Raw genomic sequence first — 20,633 nt, forward strand, 5'->3', positions numbered from 1 at the left:
CAGCAAAGTGAATCAGTTATACGTATATATATCCACTCTTTTTTAGATTTCCTTTCCGTTTAGGTCACCACAGAGCATTAAGTAGAGTTCCCTGTGCTCTATAGTAGGTTCTCATTAGTTACGTCATACATAGTAGTGTATGTATGTCAGTCCCAATTCATCCCATCCTCCCCGTCCCGCCTTGCTAACCATAAGTTTGTTCTCTACATCTGTGAGTCTATTTCTGCTTTGCAAATAAGTTCACCTGTACCATTTCTCTAGATTTCACATATAAGCAATATTATACGATATTTATTTTTCTCTTTCTGACTTTCTTCACTCTGTATGACAGTCTCTAGGTCCATCCACATCTCTGCAAATGGCACTATTTCATTCCTTTTTATGGCTGGGTAATATTCCATTGTATATATATGTACCACATCTTCTTTATCCATTCCTCTGTTGGTGGACATTTAGGTTGCTTCCATGTCCTGGGTATTGTAAATAGTGCTGCAGTGAACATCGGGGTGATTTTTAAATAATTTACCTCTGTATTTCTACATAATACACATAAACTGCTCTCTCTTGGTTTATTAATGATAATAGCTCATTCCCTTCCTGTTATACGAGAATTTCAGCTCTCCTTTCCTTTCTGTTCCTCTTAATGTAATACTACAGTGCATATTCAGTGTTTCCATTATTGTGACAATAACAAATGGTCATGCAGAGCCAAGTATACTATGATATGATCATAGGTAAGGAGAGGTGGAAATGGTTTGCTCTCAGCCTGACCCCATGGCTGTTTATTCCATGACCAAAACGTGGCTGGCAGGGCTCACGCTCAGTGGGTGGTGTGTCTGTTATTGATGTTGATGGTATTAATCTGGGCAGCATATGGGTGTCTCCTGTGTGCCAGCTGCTCTGCTGAGTGTTGGTCTCAGAAAGGTAAGTAAGACTTGACTCAGCCCATGCAGTGAAAGGAGACTTGTGGTGGGTGTCAGTTTCCTCGTGGGGCAACACGGATTAGAGCCACTGCAGGAAGTGTGGATCTCAATTCCAAGGGGGACATTTGAGATGGGGCTTGATGCCTAGGCCAAGTGTTCCAGAAGGCTGGGTCACCAGGCCTAGAGGGTAGTGTGAGCAAAAGTGTGACACAGGGAGAGAATCTGAGGTGGGCCGGGAGTTTTGTGGCCTGGAAAGGAGGATTTCTGGGACAGGTCGCAGGAGATGAGGCTGGGGTGGTGGGTGGGGACAGGACGAGGCTGGGTCTTGAAGGGCTTGCTAATCCCTGCTGAGAAGTTGGAATTTAGCCTCTAGGCAGCAAGGTGCTAAAGGATTTCTTTTTTCTTGTCTTCCTCCCTTCCTTTCCTCCTCCTCACTCTTCTCTCTTTCTTCCTTTAAGTAATTTAAAATTATATAATATTTGACATGTGTAAAATAAGTGTAAATTATAAAGCAAACCAATAAAGTGAACACCTTTGAACTCACCATTAATTTAACAACAAAAACTTTGCCCATACAATTAAATTTACCTCATACTCTTTGATGTCTGTCGAGACTTGCCTTTTCCACTCTTGCCTTTTCCACTCGGCATTGTATTTCCAAGATCCATTGTGCTGGGGAGGCTGTGGGGCATTCATTCACCACTGTCTAACAGTTCATCATGGGGAGATACCACTTGGAGGATTTTTTTCTTTAAGATTTATTTATTATTTATTTATTTAATTTATGTTTGGCTGCATCAGGTCTTAGTTGTGGCACGTGGGATCTTCGCTGAGGTGTGCGGGATGTTTCATTCCGGCGCATGGGCTCTAGTTTGCGGCACACAGCCTCTCTAGTTGAGGTGCTTGAGCTCAGTAGTTGGGACGTGCGGGCTTAGTTGCCCCACAGTATGTGGGATCTTAGTTCCCCTACCAGGGATCGAACCTGTGTCCCCTGCCATTGTAAGGTAGATTCTTTACCACTGGACCACCAGGGAAGTCCCTACTTGGAGGATTTTAATCAGCGATGGAAGTGATGAAATTTGCTTTGTAGCAAGATCACTCTGGCAGGTTTTGCTATTCTTTTTAATCTAAAATCTAAAAATCTTATGGGACTTGCCTGGCGGTCCAGTGGTTAAGACTCTGTGCTGCCAATGCAGGGGGCACGGGTTTGATCCCTGGTTGGGGAACTAAGATCCCACATGCTGTAGGTTGTGACCAAAAATAAATAAATAAATAAGTAAAAGTCTTACAGCTCTCTTCTCTTTAATTCTTTTTTTTTTTTATAAATTTATTTATTTACTTTTGGCCACGTTGGGTCTTTGTTGCTGCGCGTGGGCTTTCTCTAGTTGTGGCGAGTGGGGGCTACTCTTTGTTGCGGTGCGCGGGCTTCTCATTGCGGTGGCTTCTTTTGTTGCGGAGCATGGGCTCTAGGCACATGGGCTTCAGGAGTCGTGGCACGTGGGCTCTAGAGCGCAGGCTCAGCAGTTGTGGCACACGGGCTTAGTTGCTCCACGGCATGTGGGATCTTCCCGGACCAGGGCTTGAATCCATGTCCCCTGCATGAGAAGGTGGATTCTTAACTATTGCGCCACCAGGGAAGCCCTTCCCTTTAATTCAGACATAACCACAACCCTCTTCTCTGCTGGGTGGGAGTGTATGTCCCTAATAGATACTCACCACATCATTTTTCTACCCCGACCATTAGCTTTACTGTCAGTCATTTATACTATGAAAACAATAGGTGTGCTTTCCAAGTATAAAATCATTCTATTAAATATGCATTTTAAACTGTACAATACTAGTCTCTGTTGTTCTTCAGCAAATGCACCCAGCATTGATCAGAGGTCACAAACTATGAGCCAAAGATGTGTGTGTGTGTCTCTCTCTTCCACCCCACAGATGTGCTGTAGAGTTCGAATGAAACTGGAATTACCCTCTTCTCTTGGAAAATGGAGGATCTTTTCACATGGGGTGCCCTGTGGTGCCAGTTGCTTGGAGCTGTATAGCCCTGCTGTCTGGCAGGATGGCTGGGCTCCCCACCTGGCCTGCTCCCTTTATTCATGCTACCTGCTAGGCTCCCAGGTTCCTTAGGTGTCCTTGAGTCCTTGTGCTTGGGGGTCAGTGAGGAGGAAGGCTGGGAGGAGACTGGCCTCCCTTCCTTGGCACCAGCCTTGTATACAAAGCGTGAACTGCTCTCTTACCAGCTTGGTGGGGTGGAGAGTTTCTTGTATTTTCTCACTCAGGAGCCAGCTGTGCTGTGTTCTGCCTTCCCCTGTGCGTGGAATTCAAAGTGTACCGAGGCAGGGGGCCAGAGGCCTGGTCTGGGCCTCCTTGACCCCTTGGGTGGATGTCCTGAGTTCTGCTCTTGGGGTTTTCCTCTTGGGGAGCTTCTCACTACTTTTCCTCTTTTTTCCCCTTTTAGCCTTGTATCATCAAGATTAAAGACTTTTTTGATGCCGAAGATTATTATATTGTTTTGGAATTGTGAGTAGTAAACTTTTTTTTGTTTCCATTTAAACGTTTATAAGCCACCAAAGAGCCTAATGGTGGCTTGCATTTATCCATCCTGGGGACCCTCAGTGTGTGTATGTGGTGGGGGGTTAGTATCAATTCTGAAATCCCTCTAGTGTGTCCAAAGGCATGTGGATCTGAGGCTTGTGTTTGAATCTTACTCTGCTGGTGACTGACTGTCTACCCATGGGTTAGTTTACTTCACCTCTCTGAGTCTCATATTCCCTGTGTTAAATTGGGGTAATAATGATAACCCCAGGCACAGATGCATAAGGTTCAAATGCTGTGAGGGCTGGAAATCCCCCAGCAGAGCACCTGGCACACTAGGTGCTCGAACAAAGGTACATATTATTACTCTGAAATAACTGGCCTGGGTGGCCCTTGCTGCTTGGGATCATAGTACCAGGTTGCATGGTGACACCTGAGTATCTTTCAGGTGCTGGTTTTCTTGCAGGTTTATTTGGTGTGATTAAAATAATTTCCTGTCTCATTCCTGGAGAGACCTGTTTTGATGTTCGTTCTGCATAAATGTGCAGTGTTTCTGGGAGTGGCTGTCATGGCAGAGAGACAAGGCTTTACTCCTGAGCGGGAAACAGTGGCTATGCTGGCTGACCATTAAGATTATAGAGTAAATAGCAGCCCCAGTCATAGCACTAGGAGAGACTGGACAGCCCTTGTACTTAAGGGAATATCTGTTGCTATGAAATAGGAGATTGTTATTTGACTGGATCTAGTTAAAACATTTTAATAATAATAGTAATACAATAACAGTAACTGATACTAATTAAGCACTTAATATGAGCCAAGTCCTGCTCTAAGCACGTCACAGGGATTGACTCATTTAACTTTCCTGTCATCCAGATTACTTACAAATTATTGGTGAGTTACTGTTTTTGGGTCCACTTTACAGAAATGAGAACTGAATTGCAGAGGGATTGAATAATCTTGCCAAGCATCTCCACTGTGCCAGGTGCTTTACCTACATCAGTTATCTCTTAATTTTTACAACAGCCATCAAGGTAGGTGGGATTTTATCCCCATTTTTTGAGGAGATAGAAACAAGCTCAGAGAGGTTGTGTAACTTGCCCAAAGTCCCACAGCTGGGAAGTGGTAGAGCTGGGCTTCAGACCCCAGTTGATTGTAGGTTCCTGCTTTCTCCTCTATACCAATCTCAGAACCACCTGGGGTGCACAATTAAAAATGCAGACTCCTGGGTCCCACCTCTGATCTACTGCATCAGATTTTTTAAAAGCTCCCCAAGCGTCTGCAATTCCTACCGTGCTCTTCCTCCATCTTTCCTTGTTCCTTAGTTTCCAATGGGCACATCTTTGTTGTGGAGGAGGCTTATTACCTTACTGCTTTTACAAATGGGAGTCGAGTGAATGAACACTTTGCTTGTCTTAATGAGTTTGCTTTGTTTGTGTTATTCTCTTCCTTCCAAGTGAGTTTCCCTCCAGGAATGAACCCCCTGCTTTGCCTGTGTGTTTCAGGATGGAAGGAGGAGAGCTGTTTGATAGGGTGGTGGGAAATAAGCGCCTGAAAGAAGCTACATGCAAACTCTATTTTTACCAGATGCTCCTGGCTGTGCAGGTAAGAGAAGCCCTTGCTGCTTTTGAGAGTGTACTTTCTTTTAAGTGTTACTCTCCCAGTTAGGCAGAAGATGAGGGACCAGGGATAAAAACCCAGAGAACAGAGTGTGTGTGTGGGTTGTTCCATTCTTGGCAAAAACATCCCACCCCTTTGACTCAGATGAGAAAGCTCTTGCTGTGAGGCTTAAGAGAGTAAAAAAAAACGAAGTTAAAGAAATAAACACATTCCCACATGGCCTCTCTTTAGCTTGGAGGTATTCCTGGAGGGGAAGGGATCTCTACTGCTGCCTGATCCCTGCAAAAATCCCCCTTACCTCAAGGGGGGAGCTGGGCAGGTATGAGGACAGATCACACCCTGTGGCACAGTGCTAGGGGTTTCTTACACATGTAGTATCTTGTTAACTGTAGCAGGCACGCGGGCAGGACATGCTCTGCCTTCTCTTCAATATTCGGGGCAAGTGTTGGGTGGAGGAACAGCTGATGGCACCCTGCATGCTTCAGAGAACATCACCCTTTCTCAACCCAGATTTGGTTGTGGCGATTCCCTGCCAAGGCCTCTTCCCTTGAGAACATACTGTATGCAAGAGATGCAGTGATTGGGAGCAGCTCTTGCATTGGGTGAGGATTGAGGGAGATTTTCCAGGGGCTGGTCTACCTGGGTGCCCACCCTGGGGGCTTCACCAGATGAGTGGAGGTGTCTTGGAGGATTTTTCCTCTAGGCCAGAGGGATATCCAGAGAAAATTGAAGCGCATAAATACCTAACCAGTGCTTTACTCTCTTAATGGTTTGTTCCCAACCTTATATTATACCAAGAATATTAAGATGAATTGAGTACAGATCAGTGGATGTGGGAAACTTGTTTTTCCTAAAGAAATATGACTTATATACAAATGAATACACAAAGAAATATCACCATTCTATTTCAGCCATAGTTTTCAAAGACTAATCTTTGCATCAAGGAATATGTTAACTCTGGGTGTTCAAACAGATAATCTACACATGTGTACTTTACAGAGTCCCTTTAAAAATATTCTCAGGGATGGAATAACCAAATGTGCTATTTTGGTGGAATTTTTATAGTTTAAGATGGTCTCATAATATTTTATATCATCCATTTACATTTTTTTATTGAAATTGACATCTTCTGTTTCTGCCAATATGAAGGGATAGTTATTATTTTGAAGAGTGAAGTAAAATGTCTACTGTCATAAGTTGCCTTTTTCATTTTTCTACTTTTTTTTTTTTGCGGTATGCGGGCCTTTCACTGTTGTGGCCTCTCCCGTTGCGGAGCACAGGCTCCGGATGCGCAGGCTCAGCGGCCATGGCTCACGGGCCTAGCCGCTCTGCAGCATGTGGGATCTTCCCATACCGGGGCACGAACCCGCGCCCCCTGCATCTGCAGGCGGATTCTCAACCACTGCGCCACCAGGGAAGCCCCATTTTTCTACTTTTTTAAAGAGTTTCTTACAAACAAATTTGTAAACACTAATCCATTTATCCAGTGGTTTTCTATGATTTGGGGGAATATGGTTGTGAGTAACATGGCGTACAGTTTCATCCAGCTGTAAAGTGTGTGTGTGTGTGTGTGTGTGTGTGTGTGTGTGTCTCTCTCTCTCTCTCTCTCTCTCTCTCTCTCTCCTCACATACTACTCGATATATCTAAGGGTCATGCCTGTCTTTCTATGCAGTACCTTCACGAAAATGGCATTATACATCGGGACTTAAAGCCAGAGAATGTTCTACTCTCATCTCAAAAAGAGGACTGCCTTATAAAGGTAAGAAATGTATGTTTTATATGTGGCCAGTAGATTTCTGTTCAGAAACTGTTTTTAAATTCATCAAGTAAAAAGTAGGAGCATAAAAAGGTAGAGAACTTGACCTTTCCACTTTTAGCAATTCTTTTAGAGATCAGATGGTATTGCTCCAATCCAGATGTAATGAGCATTTATTGAGCTCCATTGTGTATAAGCCACTTTCATCTTCAGAGGGAGGAAGTAGGGGTCTAGATGGGAGAAACACATCCCCTGTCTTCCTCTGTTTAAAACAGCACTTCCCAATCCTGGCTTCATTTTAGATTCCTCTGTTGATTTAAAAAAAAAACCGAACAGGGCTTCCCTGGTGGCGCAGTGGTTGAGAGTCCGCCTGCCAATGCAGGGGACATGGGTTCGTGCCCCGATCCGGGAAGATCCCACATGCCGCGGAGCGGCTGGGCCTGTGAGCCATGGCCGCTGAGCCTGCGCGTCTGGAGCCTGTGCTCCGCAACGGGAGAGGCCACAACAGTGAGAGGCCCACGTACTGCAAAAAAAAAACCAAAAAAAACCACCCAAACAAACCGTGACACCAAGCCTACGCCTCAGAATCACTGTAGATGGCACCCAGGTGTAAATATTTTCCTCAGGCTCCTCGGGTATTCCAGTTTGCAGCCAAGGTTGAGAAACCGGGGTCTAAGGAGAACCAGGAATAACTAATTAGAATTCTAGAGTGTCTGTTTACGGTTATAAGCCTTTCGTAAGGTTACAGAAAACCCAGATCTAAGTTGAGAAAACCTGGGCCTTTAAGAATTTTCATTTAAGCAAAATTAAATAACTTGCAGAGTTTAAAATTACCTTACCAAAACATCAATGTGTAGATTCCAGATTAATGGCAGCATGAACCATAGGATAGGAACTGTTCTAATCTGCATGTCTTTTGGGACTGGCAGACTATGTTACTCTTTATTTTATGATGTCATTAAAAGTGATTCCCTTTTGTCCTTGCTTTAGATTACTGATTTTGGGCAGTCCAAGATTTTGGGGGAGACCTCTCTGATGAGAACCTTATGTGGTACCCCCACTTACCTGGCTCCTGAGGTTCTTAATTCTTTTGGGACTGCTGGATATAACCGTGCTGTGGACTGCTGGAGTTTAGGAGTTATTCTTTTCATTTGGTAAGAAAAAGTTTTCATCTCTTCAGACTCTGGTTGGAGGTATTTAGGTGAAATCAGCAATGTGTCCAGGTCGAGAGCTTGTGTTTAATTTAGGTCACTTATTTTGACCATCAATTTAAAGCAACACCTAATTTTTCATGATGCTGAAAAAGAAATCGATGTATCCATGAATGCCACTGAGAATGCCACTTGATTTCTTTTCCTTTCTCTCTCTACCAACATTAAGCCTTAGTGGGTATCCACCTTTCTCTGAGCATAAGACTCACGTGTCACTGAAGGATCAGATCACCAGTGGAAAATGCAACTTCATTCCTGAAGTCTGGTCAGAGGTCTCAGAGAAGGGTATGGATACGAAAGGGTTAAGAATTTGTGGTTTGCTAGAATGTGTGTGTGCCGTGGTGGGAATTTCTTTTCAAATTCTGTGATGTTTTCTCCTGTCAATCCTGTTCTTATTTTCTGTTGTTAGTTTTGCACCATTTGAGAGGCAAAGGAAATTATTAGGAACTTGGGCTCCAGAGCCAGGCTGATGTAGGCTCGTGTCCCGGGTCAGCTACTTCCTAGCTCTGTGACCTTAGGCAAGTTATTTAACATCTCTGGGTCTCCATTTCATTTATTTGTAGAAGGGGCACAATAAACCCCTACCTTAAGGGGTTTTGTGACGGTTAAGTGTAATATGCTCACTGTGCCTGGTATCTATTTAAGTGTGCAAAATAATGGGTAACTTTTTAGTTACAAGGTCTCCTTTGAATTAGTAAGCACAGCAAGAGCTAAATGTAATTACTTTGTATTTTAGAATTTAAAAGGGTAACTTTGTAATTCTTAAAAGAAAAAGTAGAAAACTAAAACAATGTACCACAGATGATTGTGCTAAGTGTCACAGTGTCTAAGGAATAATATTGCAATATACAACCAGCCTCCACTTGTTGCTGGCCGTCAAGTTTTGTTTCTGCTCCTTTGTTTCAAGGAGCGAGCTCTCGCTGGCCGAGGAGCTCTCACCATCACTCTGTGGGTCTTGGAGAGAGTTGGCTGAACATCCTGAGTTTTAGAACTGGGGGAAGTTCATCTTTAATTAGTTTGAACTTGAGTCCAGCAAGGAGAGTAGGGATGGAGAGCTAAGAGGTTGTGATGTCTGAGCAGGGAGTGTTGGGGAGCATCATGGTCGTTCCTGGTGTTCTAGAGCACGTGGACAAATACAGAGTGGGGAGGATTAGGGGGCCATGCCTACTGATCACAATGACCTCAGCCCCTCTCTCCTCTTTCTGGATGTTGGCCTGTGATTCTGGCATACTCTAATTTTGTTGATTTAATGCCTTTATCCTTCTCACTGTGATTTGCCAAATTATCTTACTGCTTTAGCTCTGGACCTCGTCAAGAAGTTGTTGATAGTGGATCCAAAGGCACGTTTTACGACAGAAGAAGCTTTAAGACACCCGTGGCTTCAGGTGTGTATGGGGCAGTGCCTGCCAGCCTAAAATACCCGGGCAGCCCTGAACGGTGCCTGAGAGATGGGGAAGAGGATGAAAACATACGTTTGCTTTGTTGGGTCTGTTTAATGCAATTTTTAAAGACTGAGGTTTAGGTGTGTCGGTATGTGTATGTTTGTCTGTGGGTCTGAGCGTGGGTGTGTCTCGTGTTTGTGTGCAACCTTTACAACTTGACCTGGATAGACAAGCTCACTTTATGGCCTGTCCTGGTTCCACTTGGCTTCCCTGTGTCTGCGGTTCAGTTGTGTTCCATTGTGCTCCTTTGAGAGATTGTTCTAGCTCCAAATTTCCACCCTAGCTATGTCCTTCTCTTCTCTCAAACACCGTACCCCAGACGGGCGGGATGGGCTGCGTTCCAGCCATCTTCAACCTTAGATCAGGGAAGCAGGGGTGGGAGGAGGGGAGCAGCCTCGCTGGGGTAGAATCTGGCTATTTCTGAAGCCCAAGTGATTGGGCATGAGGGGTCCCACTTCTCGTTCATGGTGAGTCAGCATGCCGTTAGCAGATTGTCACCTGTGCCTTTCAAGTCTGCATTTCCTCTGTGTCCCTGCTGGGGGTTGTGGCTGCCGTTAGATTAGGTACTGATCTCATTCGAGCTGCCAGGGTTGGAAGTCCTTAGTGGCTTTGGTGGGCTAGTCTTTGGTGTTAGAATTCACTATGGCCTCGGGCAGGCTTTTTGATGGATGCCAGGTCTTCTGTTAAGTGGAGTTCCTTTTAGCACAGCCATATGCCTTTCTGTTAACTTTCATTTGGTCTCTGTTTCCTGTGGGGATGGGGGACTTAACCAGGTTGTTTGAGCTGGAGGCTCACATACTGTGGGAATTTCTAGTCCAGGAACTCCTTGGGCCATCTAGTCTCAGCACTGTACTTCTGGAGCTCTGGGAAGAGTGTCCTCGTTCTTTCTCTCTTCCAGCCCTCCACACCGAACAGTTCTGCTCAGGCCAGCTCAGGTTGAGAACGAGAAATCCTTACAAGAAACAAAAAGTAGATATATGTGTTTGGGATGTTGCCCTGGAAACAGCAGTCCCTCCAGAAAAAAATCTGTCAGATGATTTAGCACTTAATAGACCACACAGATTTGAAACTGCAGGACCCTAGAGAAAAGGAATTTGGAATAAAGGGTGACTTTGCATGTGGGGACTTAATTTTGATGAAAAAGAAAACATTCCTCTTGGCTCTTTTCATGGGCCTTAATAGGGAAACTCTTGGGGGCCAGATATGGAGGTAGAGGAGCTGTGTTAATCTTGAAGAAAACAGAACTTGCCAGTTAGGCCTGGGAACAGGGTTTACATCTGCCCAAAATGTACAAACAAGCATAGCCTATTTTTCTTGTACTTTTTGTCTCAAAATTGTTAACAACTAAGGAAAAGGTGAAATTCAACCCTGCCACAGGGGTCTCACTTGAATACTCTTTTGTCCACATTTTATTTTTGCAGCAGAAGGCGGAGTGAACATTCAATGAGGACGAGGATGCCAAGTGCCCACAAAAATCACCTGCTGGTGACAGTTTAGGTTTCATTTTGGGAAAATTCAGTGTTTTTGAGGAAACTAAATGGTTTTATGGGTCTGGCACTGGACTGAGTGTTTGGAATGTGAATTCTGATCTCTTTTTTGTTATTAACAGTGTCCAATTTTGGGCGCATCCCTTATACCCACCTTTGACCTCATGTTCACTTCTTTTTTTTTTTTTAATTAATTAATTAATTTATTTTTGGCTGCGTTGAGTCTTTGTTGCTGTGCGTGGGTTTTCTCTAGCTGCGGCGAGAGGGGGCTACTCTTCATTGCGGTGCGAGGGCTTCTCATTGCAGTGGCTTCTCTTGTTGCGGAGCCCGGGCTCTAGGCACGCGGGCTTCAGTAGTTGTGGCATGCGGGCTCAGTAGTTGTGGCTCGCGGGCTCTAGAGTGCAGGCTTAGTAGCTGTGGTGCACGGGCTTAGTTGCTCCACGGCATGTGGGATCTTCCTGGACAAGGGCATGCACCCATGTCCCCTGCACTGGCAGGCGGATTCCTAACCACTCTGCCACCATGGAAGTCCATGTTTACTTCTTGAAATAGAGGATTTTTTCCTGCTTAACTTGGAGGCATATTACAATGTCACATTTTTGAATAGATTGTAGACATCTCAAAGGAAGGGTATTTACAGATACACATTCTATCTGTGGTATGTAATGATCTCCTTTTTCAGATTACTGCTTACCGATGACTCTTTTTATTTTCATTTCTGGCTGTGCCATGGCTTGTGGGAACTTAGTTCTCCAACCAGGTACTGAATGCGGGCCCCAGCAGTGAAAGCACTGAGTCCTAATCACTTGACTGCCAGGGAATTCCCAACTGATGACTTCTTTTAAATACAGGCTTAAATAGGCTTGTGGTCATTTCTGTTTGGCTGCATGGTTTCATCTCTTCATGCATTCATTCATGCTTTCAGAGGACAGGTAAGGAGCTCATGTGTCAAGCACTGTTAGGCACTGTGGATACACAGTCCAGGTGGCGGCCAACCCTGACTACAGAGCAGTGAGCTACATGTGGTAATAGGGGTAGGCACAGAGTATGGAGGATCCCCAGGATGAGGACTGCCCACAGGGCTTCTGGTACCCACAAGTTCACACGGTGTGGAGACTGTCTAAGGGCAGGGTGGCCTGGGGATGACATAGCAGTATTACTTTGCTCAGGCTGCCATAACACAGTACCACTGACTGGGTGGTTTAAACAATAGAAATTTATTTTCTCACAATTCTGGAGGCTGGAAGTCCAATTTCAAAGTGCCAGCAGGTTTGGTTTCTCCTGAGGCCTCTTTCATTGCCCTTCAGGTGGCTGCCTTCTCTGTGTGTCTTCACTTGGTCTTTTCTCTGTGTGCTTACATCCCTGGTGTCTTCTTCTTTTCTTATGAGAACATCAGCTATAATGGATTAAGGCCCCACCCTAAGAGCCCAATTTAAACAAAAAATTTATTATATTTAAGTATGGTTGATTTACAATGTTGTGTTGGGCTTCCCTGGTGGCACAGTGGTTAAGAATCCACCTGCCAATGCAGGGGACATGGGTTCGAGCCCTGGTCCGGGAAGATCCCACATGCCACGGAGCAACTAAGCCTGTGCACCACAGCTACTGAGCCTGCGCTCTAGAGCCTGTGAGCCACAACTACTGAGCCCGTGAGCCACAACTGCTGAAGCCCGTGCGCCTAGAGCCCGTGCTCCGTCAGAAGCCACCGCAATGAGAAGCCCACCCACCACAACGAAGAGTAGCTCCTGGTCGCTGCAACTAGAGAAAGCCCGTGCACAGCAACAAAGACCCAATGCAGCCAAAAGTAAATAAATAAATAAACTTATATTTAAAAAAATGTGTTCATTTCTGCTGTACAGCAAAGTGATTCAGTTATATATATGTATACATTCTTTTTCATATTATTTTCCATTATGGTTTATCACAGGATATTGAATATGGTTCCCTGTGCTATACAGTAGAACCTTGTTGTTTATCCATTCTCCATATAATAGTTTGCATCTGCTAATCCCAAATTCCCAGTCCATCCCTCTCCCACCCCTACTCCCCCTTGGCAACCACGAGTCTGTTCTTCATGTCTGTGAGTCTGTTTCTGTTTCATAGATAAGTTGATTTGTGTTATATTTTAGATTCCACATATAAGTGATATCATATTATAATCTCTAGGTCCATCCATGTTGCTGCAAATGGCATTATTTCATTCTTTTTTATGGCTGAGTAGTATTCCATTGTATGTATGCACCACATCTTTATCCATTCATCTGTCGATGGACATTTAGGTTGTTTGGCTATTGTAAATAGTGCTGCTATGAATATACGGGTGCATGTGTCTTTTTGAATTATAGTTTTTTTTTTTTTTTTGCTGTACTTGGGCCTCTCACTGTTGTGGCCTCTCCCGTTGCGGAGCACAAGCTCCGGACGCGCAGGCTCAGCGGCCATGGCTCACGGGCCCAGCCGCTCCGCGGCATGTGGGACCTTCCTGGACCGGGGCACGAACCCATGTCCCCTGCATCGGCAGGCGGACTCTCAACCACTGCACCACCAGGGAAGCCCCTGAATTATAGTTTTGTCCAGATATATGCCCAGGAGTGGGATTGCTGGATCATATGGCAACTATTTTTAGTTTTTTGAGGAACCTGCATACTGTTTTTCCATAGTGGCTGCACCAATTTACATTCCTACCAACAGTGTAGGAGGGTTCCCTTTTCTCCAAATCCTCTCCAGCATTTTTAATTTGTAGACTTTTTAACGATGGCCATTTTGACCAGTGTGAAGTGGCACCTCATTGTAATTTTGATTTGCATCCCTCTAGTAATTAGCGATGTTGAGCATCTTTTCAGGTGCCTGTTGGCCATCTGTATGTCTTCTTTGGAGAAATGTCTGTTTAGGTCTTCTGCCCATTTTTTGATTGGGTTGTTTGATTGTTTTTGTTATTGAGCTGTATGAGCTGTTTATGTATTTTGGAAATTAAGCCCTTGTTGCTCGAATCATTTGCAAATATTTTCTCCCAATCTGTAGGCTGTCCTTTGGTTTTGTTTGTAACTACAAACAAAACCTTTGCTGTACAAAAGCTTGTAAGTTTGATAAGGTCCCATTTGTTTACTTTTGCTTTTATTTCTATTGCCTTGGGAGGCTGACCTAAGAAAACAATGGTACGATTTATGTCAGAATGTTTTGCCTATATTCTCTTCTAGGAGTTTTATGGTGTCATGTCTTATATTTAAGCTAAGAGCCTCATTTTAACTTAATTATCTGTTTGAAGGCCCTGTCTCCAAATACAGTCACAATTCTGGGGGTTGGGCTTCAACATATAAATGGGGTCTGGGGGGGCACAATTCAGTCATAACTCACACAGTTCAGCCATGACAATCACAATTCAGTTGCCACAGCGACGGGGGAATAGCATTTTCAACATTGGTTGGGTCCCTCTGATATGGAGGCCCCTGTGCTTATTACAGTGCCTGGCATCTAAGCGTCCTCAACTGTTCACTGAATGAATGAGGGAGGTGGGTGGGCAGGGAGGCACAGAGGGCATTTCTGGCGGAGGCTGTAAGCAGGTGTAGGAGGAAATAAGGAATGGACCTTTGAGAGTGGCCTTGCTGAGAAGTGAGATCCTAGAGGACAGTGTGGAGTGGAATCCAGATGAACTTGGCACTTGGGCAGTGGGGAGCTACACTGAATGATGCAATAAACAGTGATGGAAGCAGGTGATTCTAGCTACTAGATGTAGAACAGGTGAATTCATCCTCGAGCACTAATTTTTCTATATCCATCAAATTGCTGAATATTGAAGGCCTTCACTCCTAGGTCCTTTCTCCGCACCCACCATGGTGCACTTGGCGTAGTGGGAGGAGTGGAGTGGGGGTTGGATGGAAAAGTACATGAGGATTTGGAAGTGGGCTGCTCTGGGTCTGTATTCTGCACATGCTACTTGTGAGTGGCTGAGCTCAGCTTTCAGCTGGCCCCAAAGCCCAAGTCCTAGTCCTGGGTGTTTCACCTTTCTGAAGGTAGGGAGGGCTGTCACCTCTCAGGGCTCCCAGATGCAGAAGTGAGCCCTGCAGAAGTGATTATTCATGGAGGTGGGCAGGAGTTTTCTGTGTACCCTGCCCCACCCCTCATTTCCCTCTCCAGCAGCAAGAAACACCTGTTCACTTTTTTTTCTCATTAGCTCTGGGATATTGTGGGCTTGAAGTCCTTCTGGCAACTTGTGCAGTGCTTGCTGGGTGAATTTTCCTCGGGTGCAGGGTTGCTTTGTTAGGGTGGCCCTGGTAACTGGTCTCATTGTTGGCAGTGGGAGGGGGGACCTCCTGGAAAGATCTGGGGAGCAGCATGGAGCCAACCCCAGCCTTTGACCTCCTGATCGCCATCTCTCAGGATCTGGGATGCTGGCTCTGAAAGATTGACTGCTAAGGTCTATGGTTCTCTCTGACCCACCTGGAGTTTTGTTTGTTTTGTTTTGTTTTTTGCAAAATAAAATTTATTTGCTAATGAAATTAAAATATAGTGAAAACCAAGAAAATGCTCTTTCAGAAGATTTTATCATATTTCAGCTATATTCTATTGATAATAATTACTTCTATTTTTATTATTTGTATATCACCTTTCGGTTTACCAAGTCCTTAATAATTCTCTCCTACCTTAACACTAGCCAAAACACTTGAAACCATTTGAAATAGTTTGATGGGGCTTTGCGACATAGTGTAATGCATTTTCTACCACAGATTTTCAAGGATCATGTAATGAAAATAAATTTATATGACAGGTTTGGATAAGCAACTATTTCTTTGCTCCCTTGTTTTCACAGATGAAATTATGTAATTCCGTAAGTATATTTTAGTCAACCAATCCTTTTGTTACATAGTTATATAATGGAAAGGTGACAGTTGCTCATTATGTTTTAGTCAGTCTACTAGTAGTAGACATTCACCCGGAGCTCTTAAGCGTATGGGTTTGGTTCAGCCAGTGTTGACTGAGCACCGACTGCTGATTAGACTTTTCCCTTTTCTCCACATTCATCCCCATCTTAGCCTACTTCCCTGTTTCCAGGGGCATCCTAGCCCTGCCTTTCAGGAGCTTTCTTTCCCTCATTCACAGCCTACTTATGTTTTTCATTTCTTCACAGGATGAGGACATGAAGAGAAAATTTAAGAATTTGCTTTTTGAAGAAGAAAAGTCGATGACTCTGCCCCAGGTTCCCGCCCAGGTATTCTGGATCATGGTCATTAAATGTAGGCTAAGTTTGAAGAGTCAAATGAGTGGAGGATAAGGAGTTTGAATAGTCTCTTTAGCAGTGATTGCTTAACATTTTTTTGGTAAGGAATAATGTAGTAGATACTTTGTTTCAGCTTGATCTGCTCTGGCACCTTTAGAAGATTTAATAATGAAGACCATGTTTAATGCATTAGAGAAACACAGCTAGGGGTTATTCAGGAAGTCTCCTGTAAGGCAAGATTGGAAGACTTATTAGAGGCTCAGATTTAAATTTGCTGAAAAATTTAAAATTTGGGGGAGTGGTTGATGATTTCTGATTATAATCTTATTCCTCTAAAGTTCTTTGTAGGTATCAGTTAATATCTGTTCATTCCTGTCCTGCCTTCTTTCGGTAACACTCCTCTTCCTACTGCTCCCTTGCAATTTTATAAATGGGGAAACAAAGACACAAAAAAGATTGTCTTCCCACAAAAGAGCAAGACTTGAGGCTCCCTGGGAGAGGTATTGTGGTCCCTTTACATTTCCTAATTTAGAAGACAACCAAGAGGAGGCTGGTTATGCTTCTTACTTTGAATAGACATCATTGAGTGGTTGGAAGCCCCAAGGGAGAGAAATGTCAGTCCGATAAGGGTGTCTGAGTTTGGGAGGGGTGTGGTGGGGATTCAGAGTCAATGAGGACAACCAGTATTCTTGGTCCTAGGAGTTTCACATGAAAGGCTCCAAGTTTACTGGAAGTATATAGGGAAACTTTGGTAAATTGTAACCAAGCCAGAGGTTTTCTTTGAACATCTCTCTCTTTTCCTTTACTTTCAGCCTTCTACAAGTCAAAAGCGGCTTCTTGAAGGGGAAGCAGAGGATGCCGACCCCACAAAGCGCCTGGCTGTTTGTGCTGCTGTCTCGTGAACACCGGTTGACCATGAAAGAAATGTACTTTCTTGAACCCAGCTGCCATGTTCTTTAAATCTGTATTGCATAGCTTGTATTTTCATTGTGGGAACAGTTGCTTTTCCACAATCATTGATACACAATTCAAAATGTAATGGAACCTGGGCTTTGTGCTTTTGCTTGTTGATCAGCTCTTAATTACACGCCTTTAGTGTGTGCATATTTGAAGTTGTGTGCCTTTCCTCTGGTGCCTCTTCCTTGGCTGTAACCAGGCAGGTTTCTTGGGATGTATCCCTGGGTGAGTGGCATACAAATTCTAAAGTTGCAGGGGATGGGGCACAGTGAGTCAGGGTGGGGTTTGTCGAGACTGGCCAGAGTCCTTACAAGACGGTCGGTACCTTGGTGCATCTACTATGGGCCAGTTTTTTTTTTTTTACTTTAATTTTTTAAAATTTTGTTTTTCATTTTTATTTTTTTGGCCATGTGGCTTTCGGGATCTCAGTTCCCTGACTAGGGATCGAACCCATACCCCCTGCAGTGGAAGTGTGGAGTCCTAACCACTGGACTGCAAGGGAATTCCCCCACGGGCCAGTTTAGAGTCCCATTCTCACCCTCATCATCCCTGAAACCACAGAGCCAGATAAGTTGTGAAATTCAAAAATTTCCTGATTTTAGGAAGAGGACCAGGCACATCAACTGTGTTTATATGTAATACCCCACTGAATCCTATAACCAAACACTTTAATATTTCTGCAGCAAATATTCACAGTAAGAGGAATAGAGAAAACTGTAAATAGCTTCATGTCACTTCAGGTCCATCTTTTCTGCCACGAGAGTTATGGAGGACTCCCCAGTTTCAGAGCTGTTTGGATTTTGGAAATGTGACTAAGGCATGTGGGCATGTCATGTTGACCCAATGATGACCAAGGAGGCCCTGTGTAAAGCGCCTCCCTAGGTTGTTCTTGTCTGGTGATTCTATGGGCTAGGTCCTCTGATCACCTTTATGTTATAGGTGAGGAACCCAGGCTGAAGGAGTAAGGTGACTTACCCAGTGTCACACAGCTAGGAAGTGGCGGAGCTGGGACCCAACCCAGGGCTTTCTGACTCAAATTCATGTTCCTCATCTCCTCCGTCCCTTATTCATTCAGACTCAGGGATGTTGACTCACACTGACAAAACTCACATGAGACTGATTTCTAAATCTTGAATGCCAGTATGTTCAGTCATGATGAATGGGTACAACGCCATGATCTGTGGAAGCTGGGACATCTTGGTGACAAGGAACAGAGGCCCATTCAAATTACTTCATGGAAAAGGGGATCTGTTTCAACCTTACAGAGGGCTGGGCCTGGGAGCCATCAGGAGCCCAGGCAGTTCTAATGGCTGGCTCTTCTTGTCTCTTTCTGACCCACTGATTTTGCTTCTTTTGTAACTTTGGCTGACTGATGCTAGGCCACATTGTAGCTTGCTGACTATGCCATGAGTTGAGTGTCTTGGTTCAGATGCCACTGGTGAGCCAGCCAGGGGAGGGTGAGGGGCACACACATGTTGCCTCAGGCAATGAGGGTGGTGGTTGGCAATGGAAATTAGAAGGGTGTGCAAGCATTCTGAGGCTTGGCTGGCCTGTTGCTGAGGGCTAGATGGGGATTTAGGTGGTTTGCCTATTTAAAGGAATGAGGCTGAGATTGCCAAGTTAGATGGGTTTTAGCTCATTTGAATATTTAATGTGAAGGCTGCGGTTTCTTAGGGCATCTTTCCCTCTTGGGGTAGCCAGCGAGCCCTTCTCTGTTTCCAGAGCACTTTGTATTAGCTCTCTGATTATACCTACCATGGTAGGATGAATGATGGCCTCCAAAGATGTTCTTATCCTAATCCCCAAAATTTATGAATACGTGACTTTACATAGCAAAAGAGACTTTGCAGGTGTGATTAAGTGAAGGATCTTGAGATGGGAAGACCATCCTGTTTTATCAAGGTGGGCCCAGTGTTATCACAATGTTCCTTTTAAGAGGGACACAGGAAGAGTCAGAGTCAGAAGAGATGGAGTGGTGCTCTTTCAAAACAGAGGAAGAGGCCACAAGCCACTACAGGCAGCCACTAGAAGCTGACAGACAAAAAGCAAGGAAATGGATTCTTCCATCGGAGCCTCCTGAAGGAACCAGTCCTTTTACTTTACACCTTGACTTTAGCCAGGTGAAACTGATTTCAGACTTCTGACCTACAAAAGTTAAGAGAATAAATGTGTGTTATTTTAAGCCACCCAATTTGTGGTAATTTGTTACAGCAGCCAGAGGAAGCTAATACACTCATTACTAATGGGGAGACATCAGCTGCCAATATGGGGACACCCAGCATCCACTTCCTCTTCTTAACCTTATACTCCGGTTTTCTTTTTGGGGAATTCTTTCTCCCTATCCCTTGAAGTCATAGAGGGAAGGGGAGATGGTACCTAGGTGTCTGCCTCCCCCCCCACACCCCGCACGCTATAGAAGACAAACGGGTCCCTAGAGGCTCCTCTGGTAGAGCTCCTCTCACTGCCCACCCAGCTGGAGGTGGGCACAGGATTTTGAAATGTGAGCAAATGGAGCTGGGATGGCAACATCATTAGTGGGAGCAATATTGTGCTAATCTGAGCTCTCTGAACTTCCTGACCTTTGGCTTTGGACAAGTTACTTCTAATTGCTGAGCTTTTATTTCCTTATCTGTAAACTGGGTGCAATAAGAGTACCATCTTAATACGGCATTTCTGAGGATTCAGTGGTGGAAGTTTCATTTAAAGTGCCTGGTAGGGGATCTGTCAGCGTTGGCTTGTATCATTAAAGGTGGGAGGGTCACATACATAGCCAGAGGGAGCCATAGAAAGTTCTTGAGCAAGGAAGTAACATCACCTGTTTACCTTTTTTGGGTTCACACAAGATGGGTGGATAACTGAGATGCCTTTGACAAAACAGATTTGGGAAATGCCAGGTCTGGGGTGGGTGGTGGGAGCAGAGGTGGAGGGGTACCACCCAGTGACTGAAGTAACTGCCAGTCCCTTTTGAAGAACAGGCATGTTGCTTGGTGGTGGACCTCTGGTGCCTTGATGATGGTGCAGTAGACAGCTGTACTTTGTGTCTGTCCTGAACCTGATGCCTCTTATGGTAATTGCAACCCTATTTTTTCTGGGGGAGGGGAATCCCTCTTCCCACTTGCCCCAACCCCAGGTCCTTCTGGCAGGGTTAACCCCACCCCCTTCCTAGAGGGGCTCCATATAGTCAGATCTGGCCAATCTTGCTGTGATTGGCTCAGGCAGGTCACGTGACCCAAATGGGTCCAGTGAAAGAAAATCCAAGACTTTGGCTGGAACTACTGGGAAACAGCTCCTGCTATGAATATGTAAAGTTACATATTCATAAATTCTGGGGAATTAGGATGAGAACATCTTTGGAAGCCATTATTCACCCTACCATGATGGTAGGTGTGAGTTAGGAGCTGCCCAGGACACTATGTGGAGAGAACTGCATGAGAATGAAGTCATCACAGAGGGAAGCGGAGCTGAGAGATTGTAGAAACACTGAGGTTA

General features: G+C 44.6%; 1 protein-coding gene across 4 annotated transcripts in view; it reads left to right on the plus strand.

The window, feature by feature from the left end:
- CHEK2 (checkpoint kinase 2) overlaps positions 1 to 19,322 on the plus strand; it is a 42,232-nt gene extending 22,910 nt beyond the window's left edge. For 3 of the 4 annotated variants that reach the window (XM_033412715.2, XM_033412716.2, XM_033412719.2), the window contains 8 exons: positions 3,385 to 3,446; positions 4,916 to 5,063; positions 6,752 to 6,838; positions 7,826 to 7,989; positions 8,216 to 8,331; positions 9,346 to 9,431; positions 16,098 to 16,178; positions 17,000 to 19,322. In XM_033412715.2, the coding sequence (XP_033268606.1) occupies positions 3,385 to 3,446; positions 4,916 to 5,063; positions 6,752 to 6,838; positions 7,826 to 7,989; positions 8,216 to 8,331; positions 9,346 to 9,431; positions 16,098 to 16,178; positions 17,000 to 17,089 (834 nt within the window). In that variant the 3' untranslated portion in view covers positions 17,090 to 19,322. The remainder of the gene's footprint in view (positions 1 to 3,384; positions 3,447 to 4,915; positions 5,064 to 6,751; positions 6,839 to 7,825; positions 7,990 to 8,215; positions 8,332 to 9,345; positions 9,432 to 16,097; positions 16,179 to 16,999) is intronic. The other variant, XM_004283772.4, reaches the window with a different exon arrangement.
- The last annotated feature ends 1,311 nt before the right edge of the window (positions 19,323 to 20,633 follow it).

This window comes from Orcinus orca, chromosome 15, assembly GCF_937001465.1.
Source record: "Orcinus orca chromosome 15, mOrcOrc1.1, whole genome shotgun sequence".
NCBI classification, from domain to species: domain Eukaryota; kingdom Metazoa; phylum Chordata; class Mammalia; order Artiodactyla; family Delphinidae; genus Orcinus; species Orcinus orca.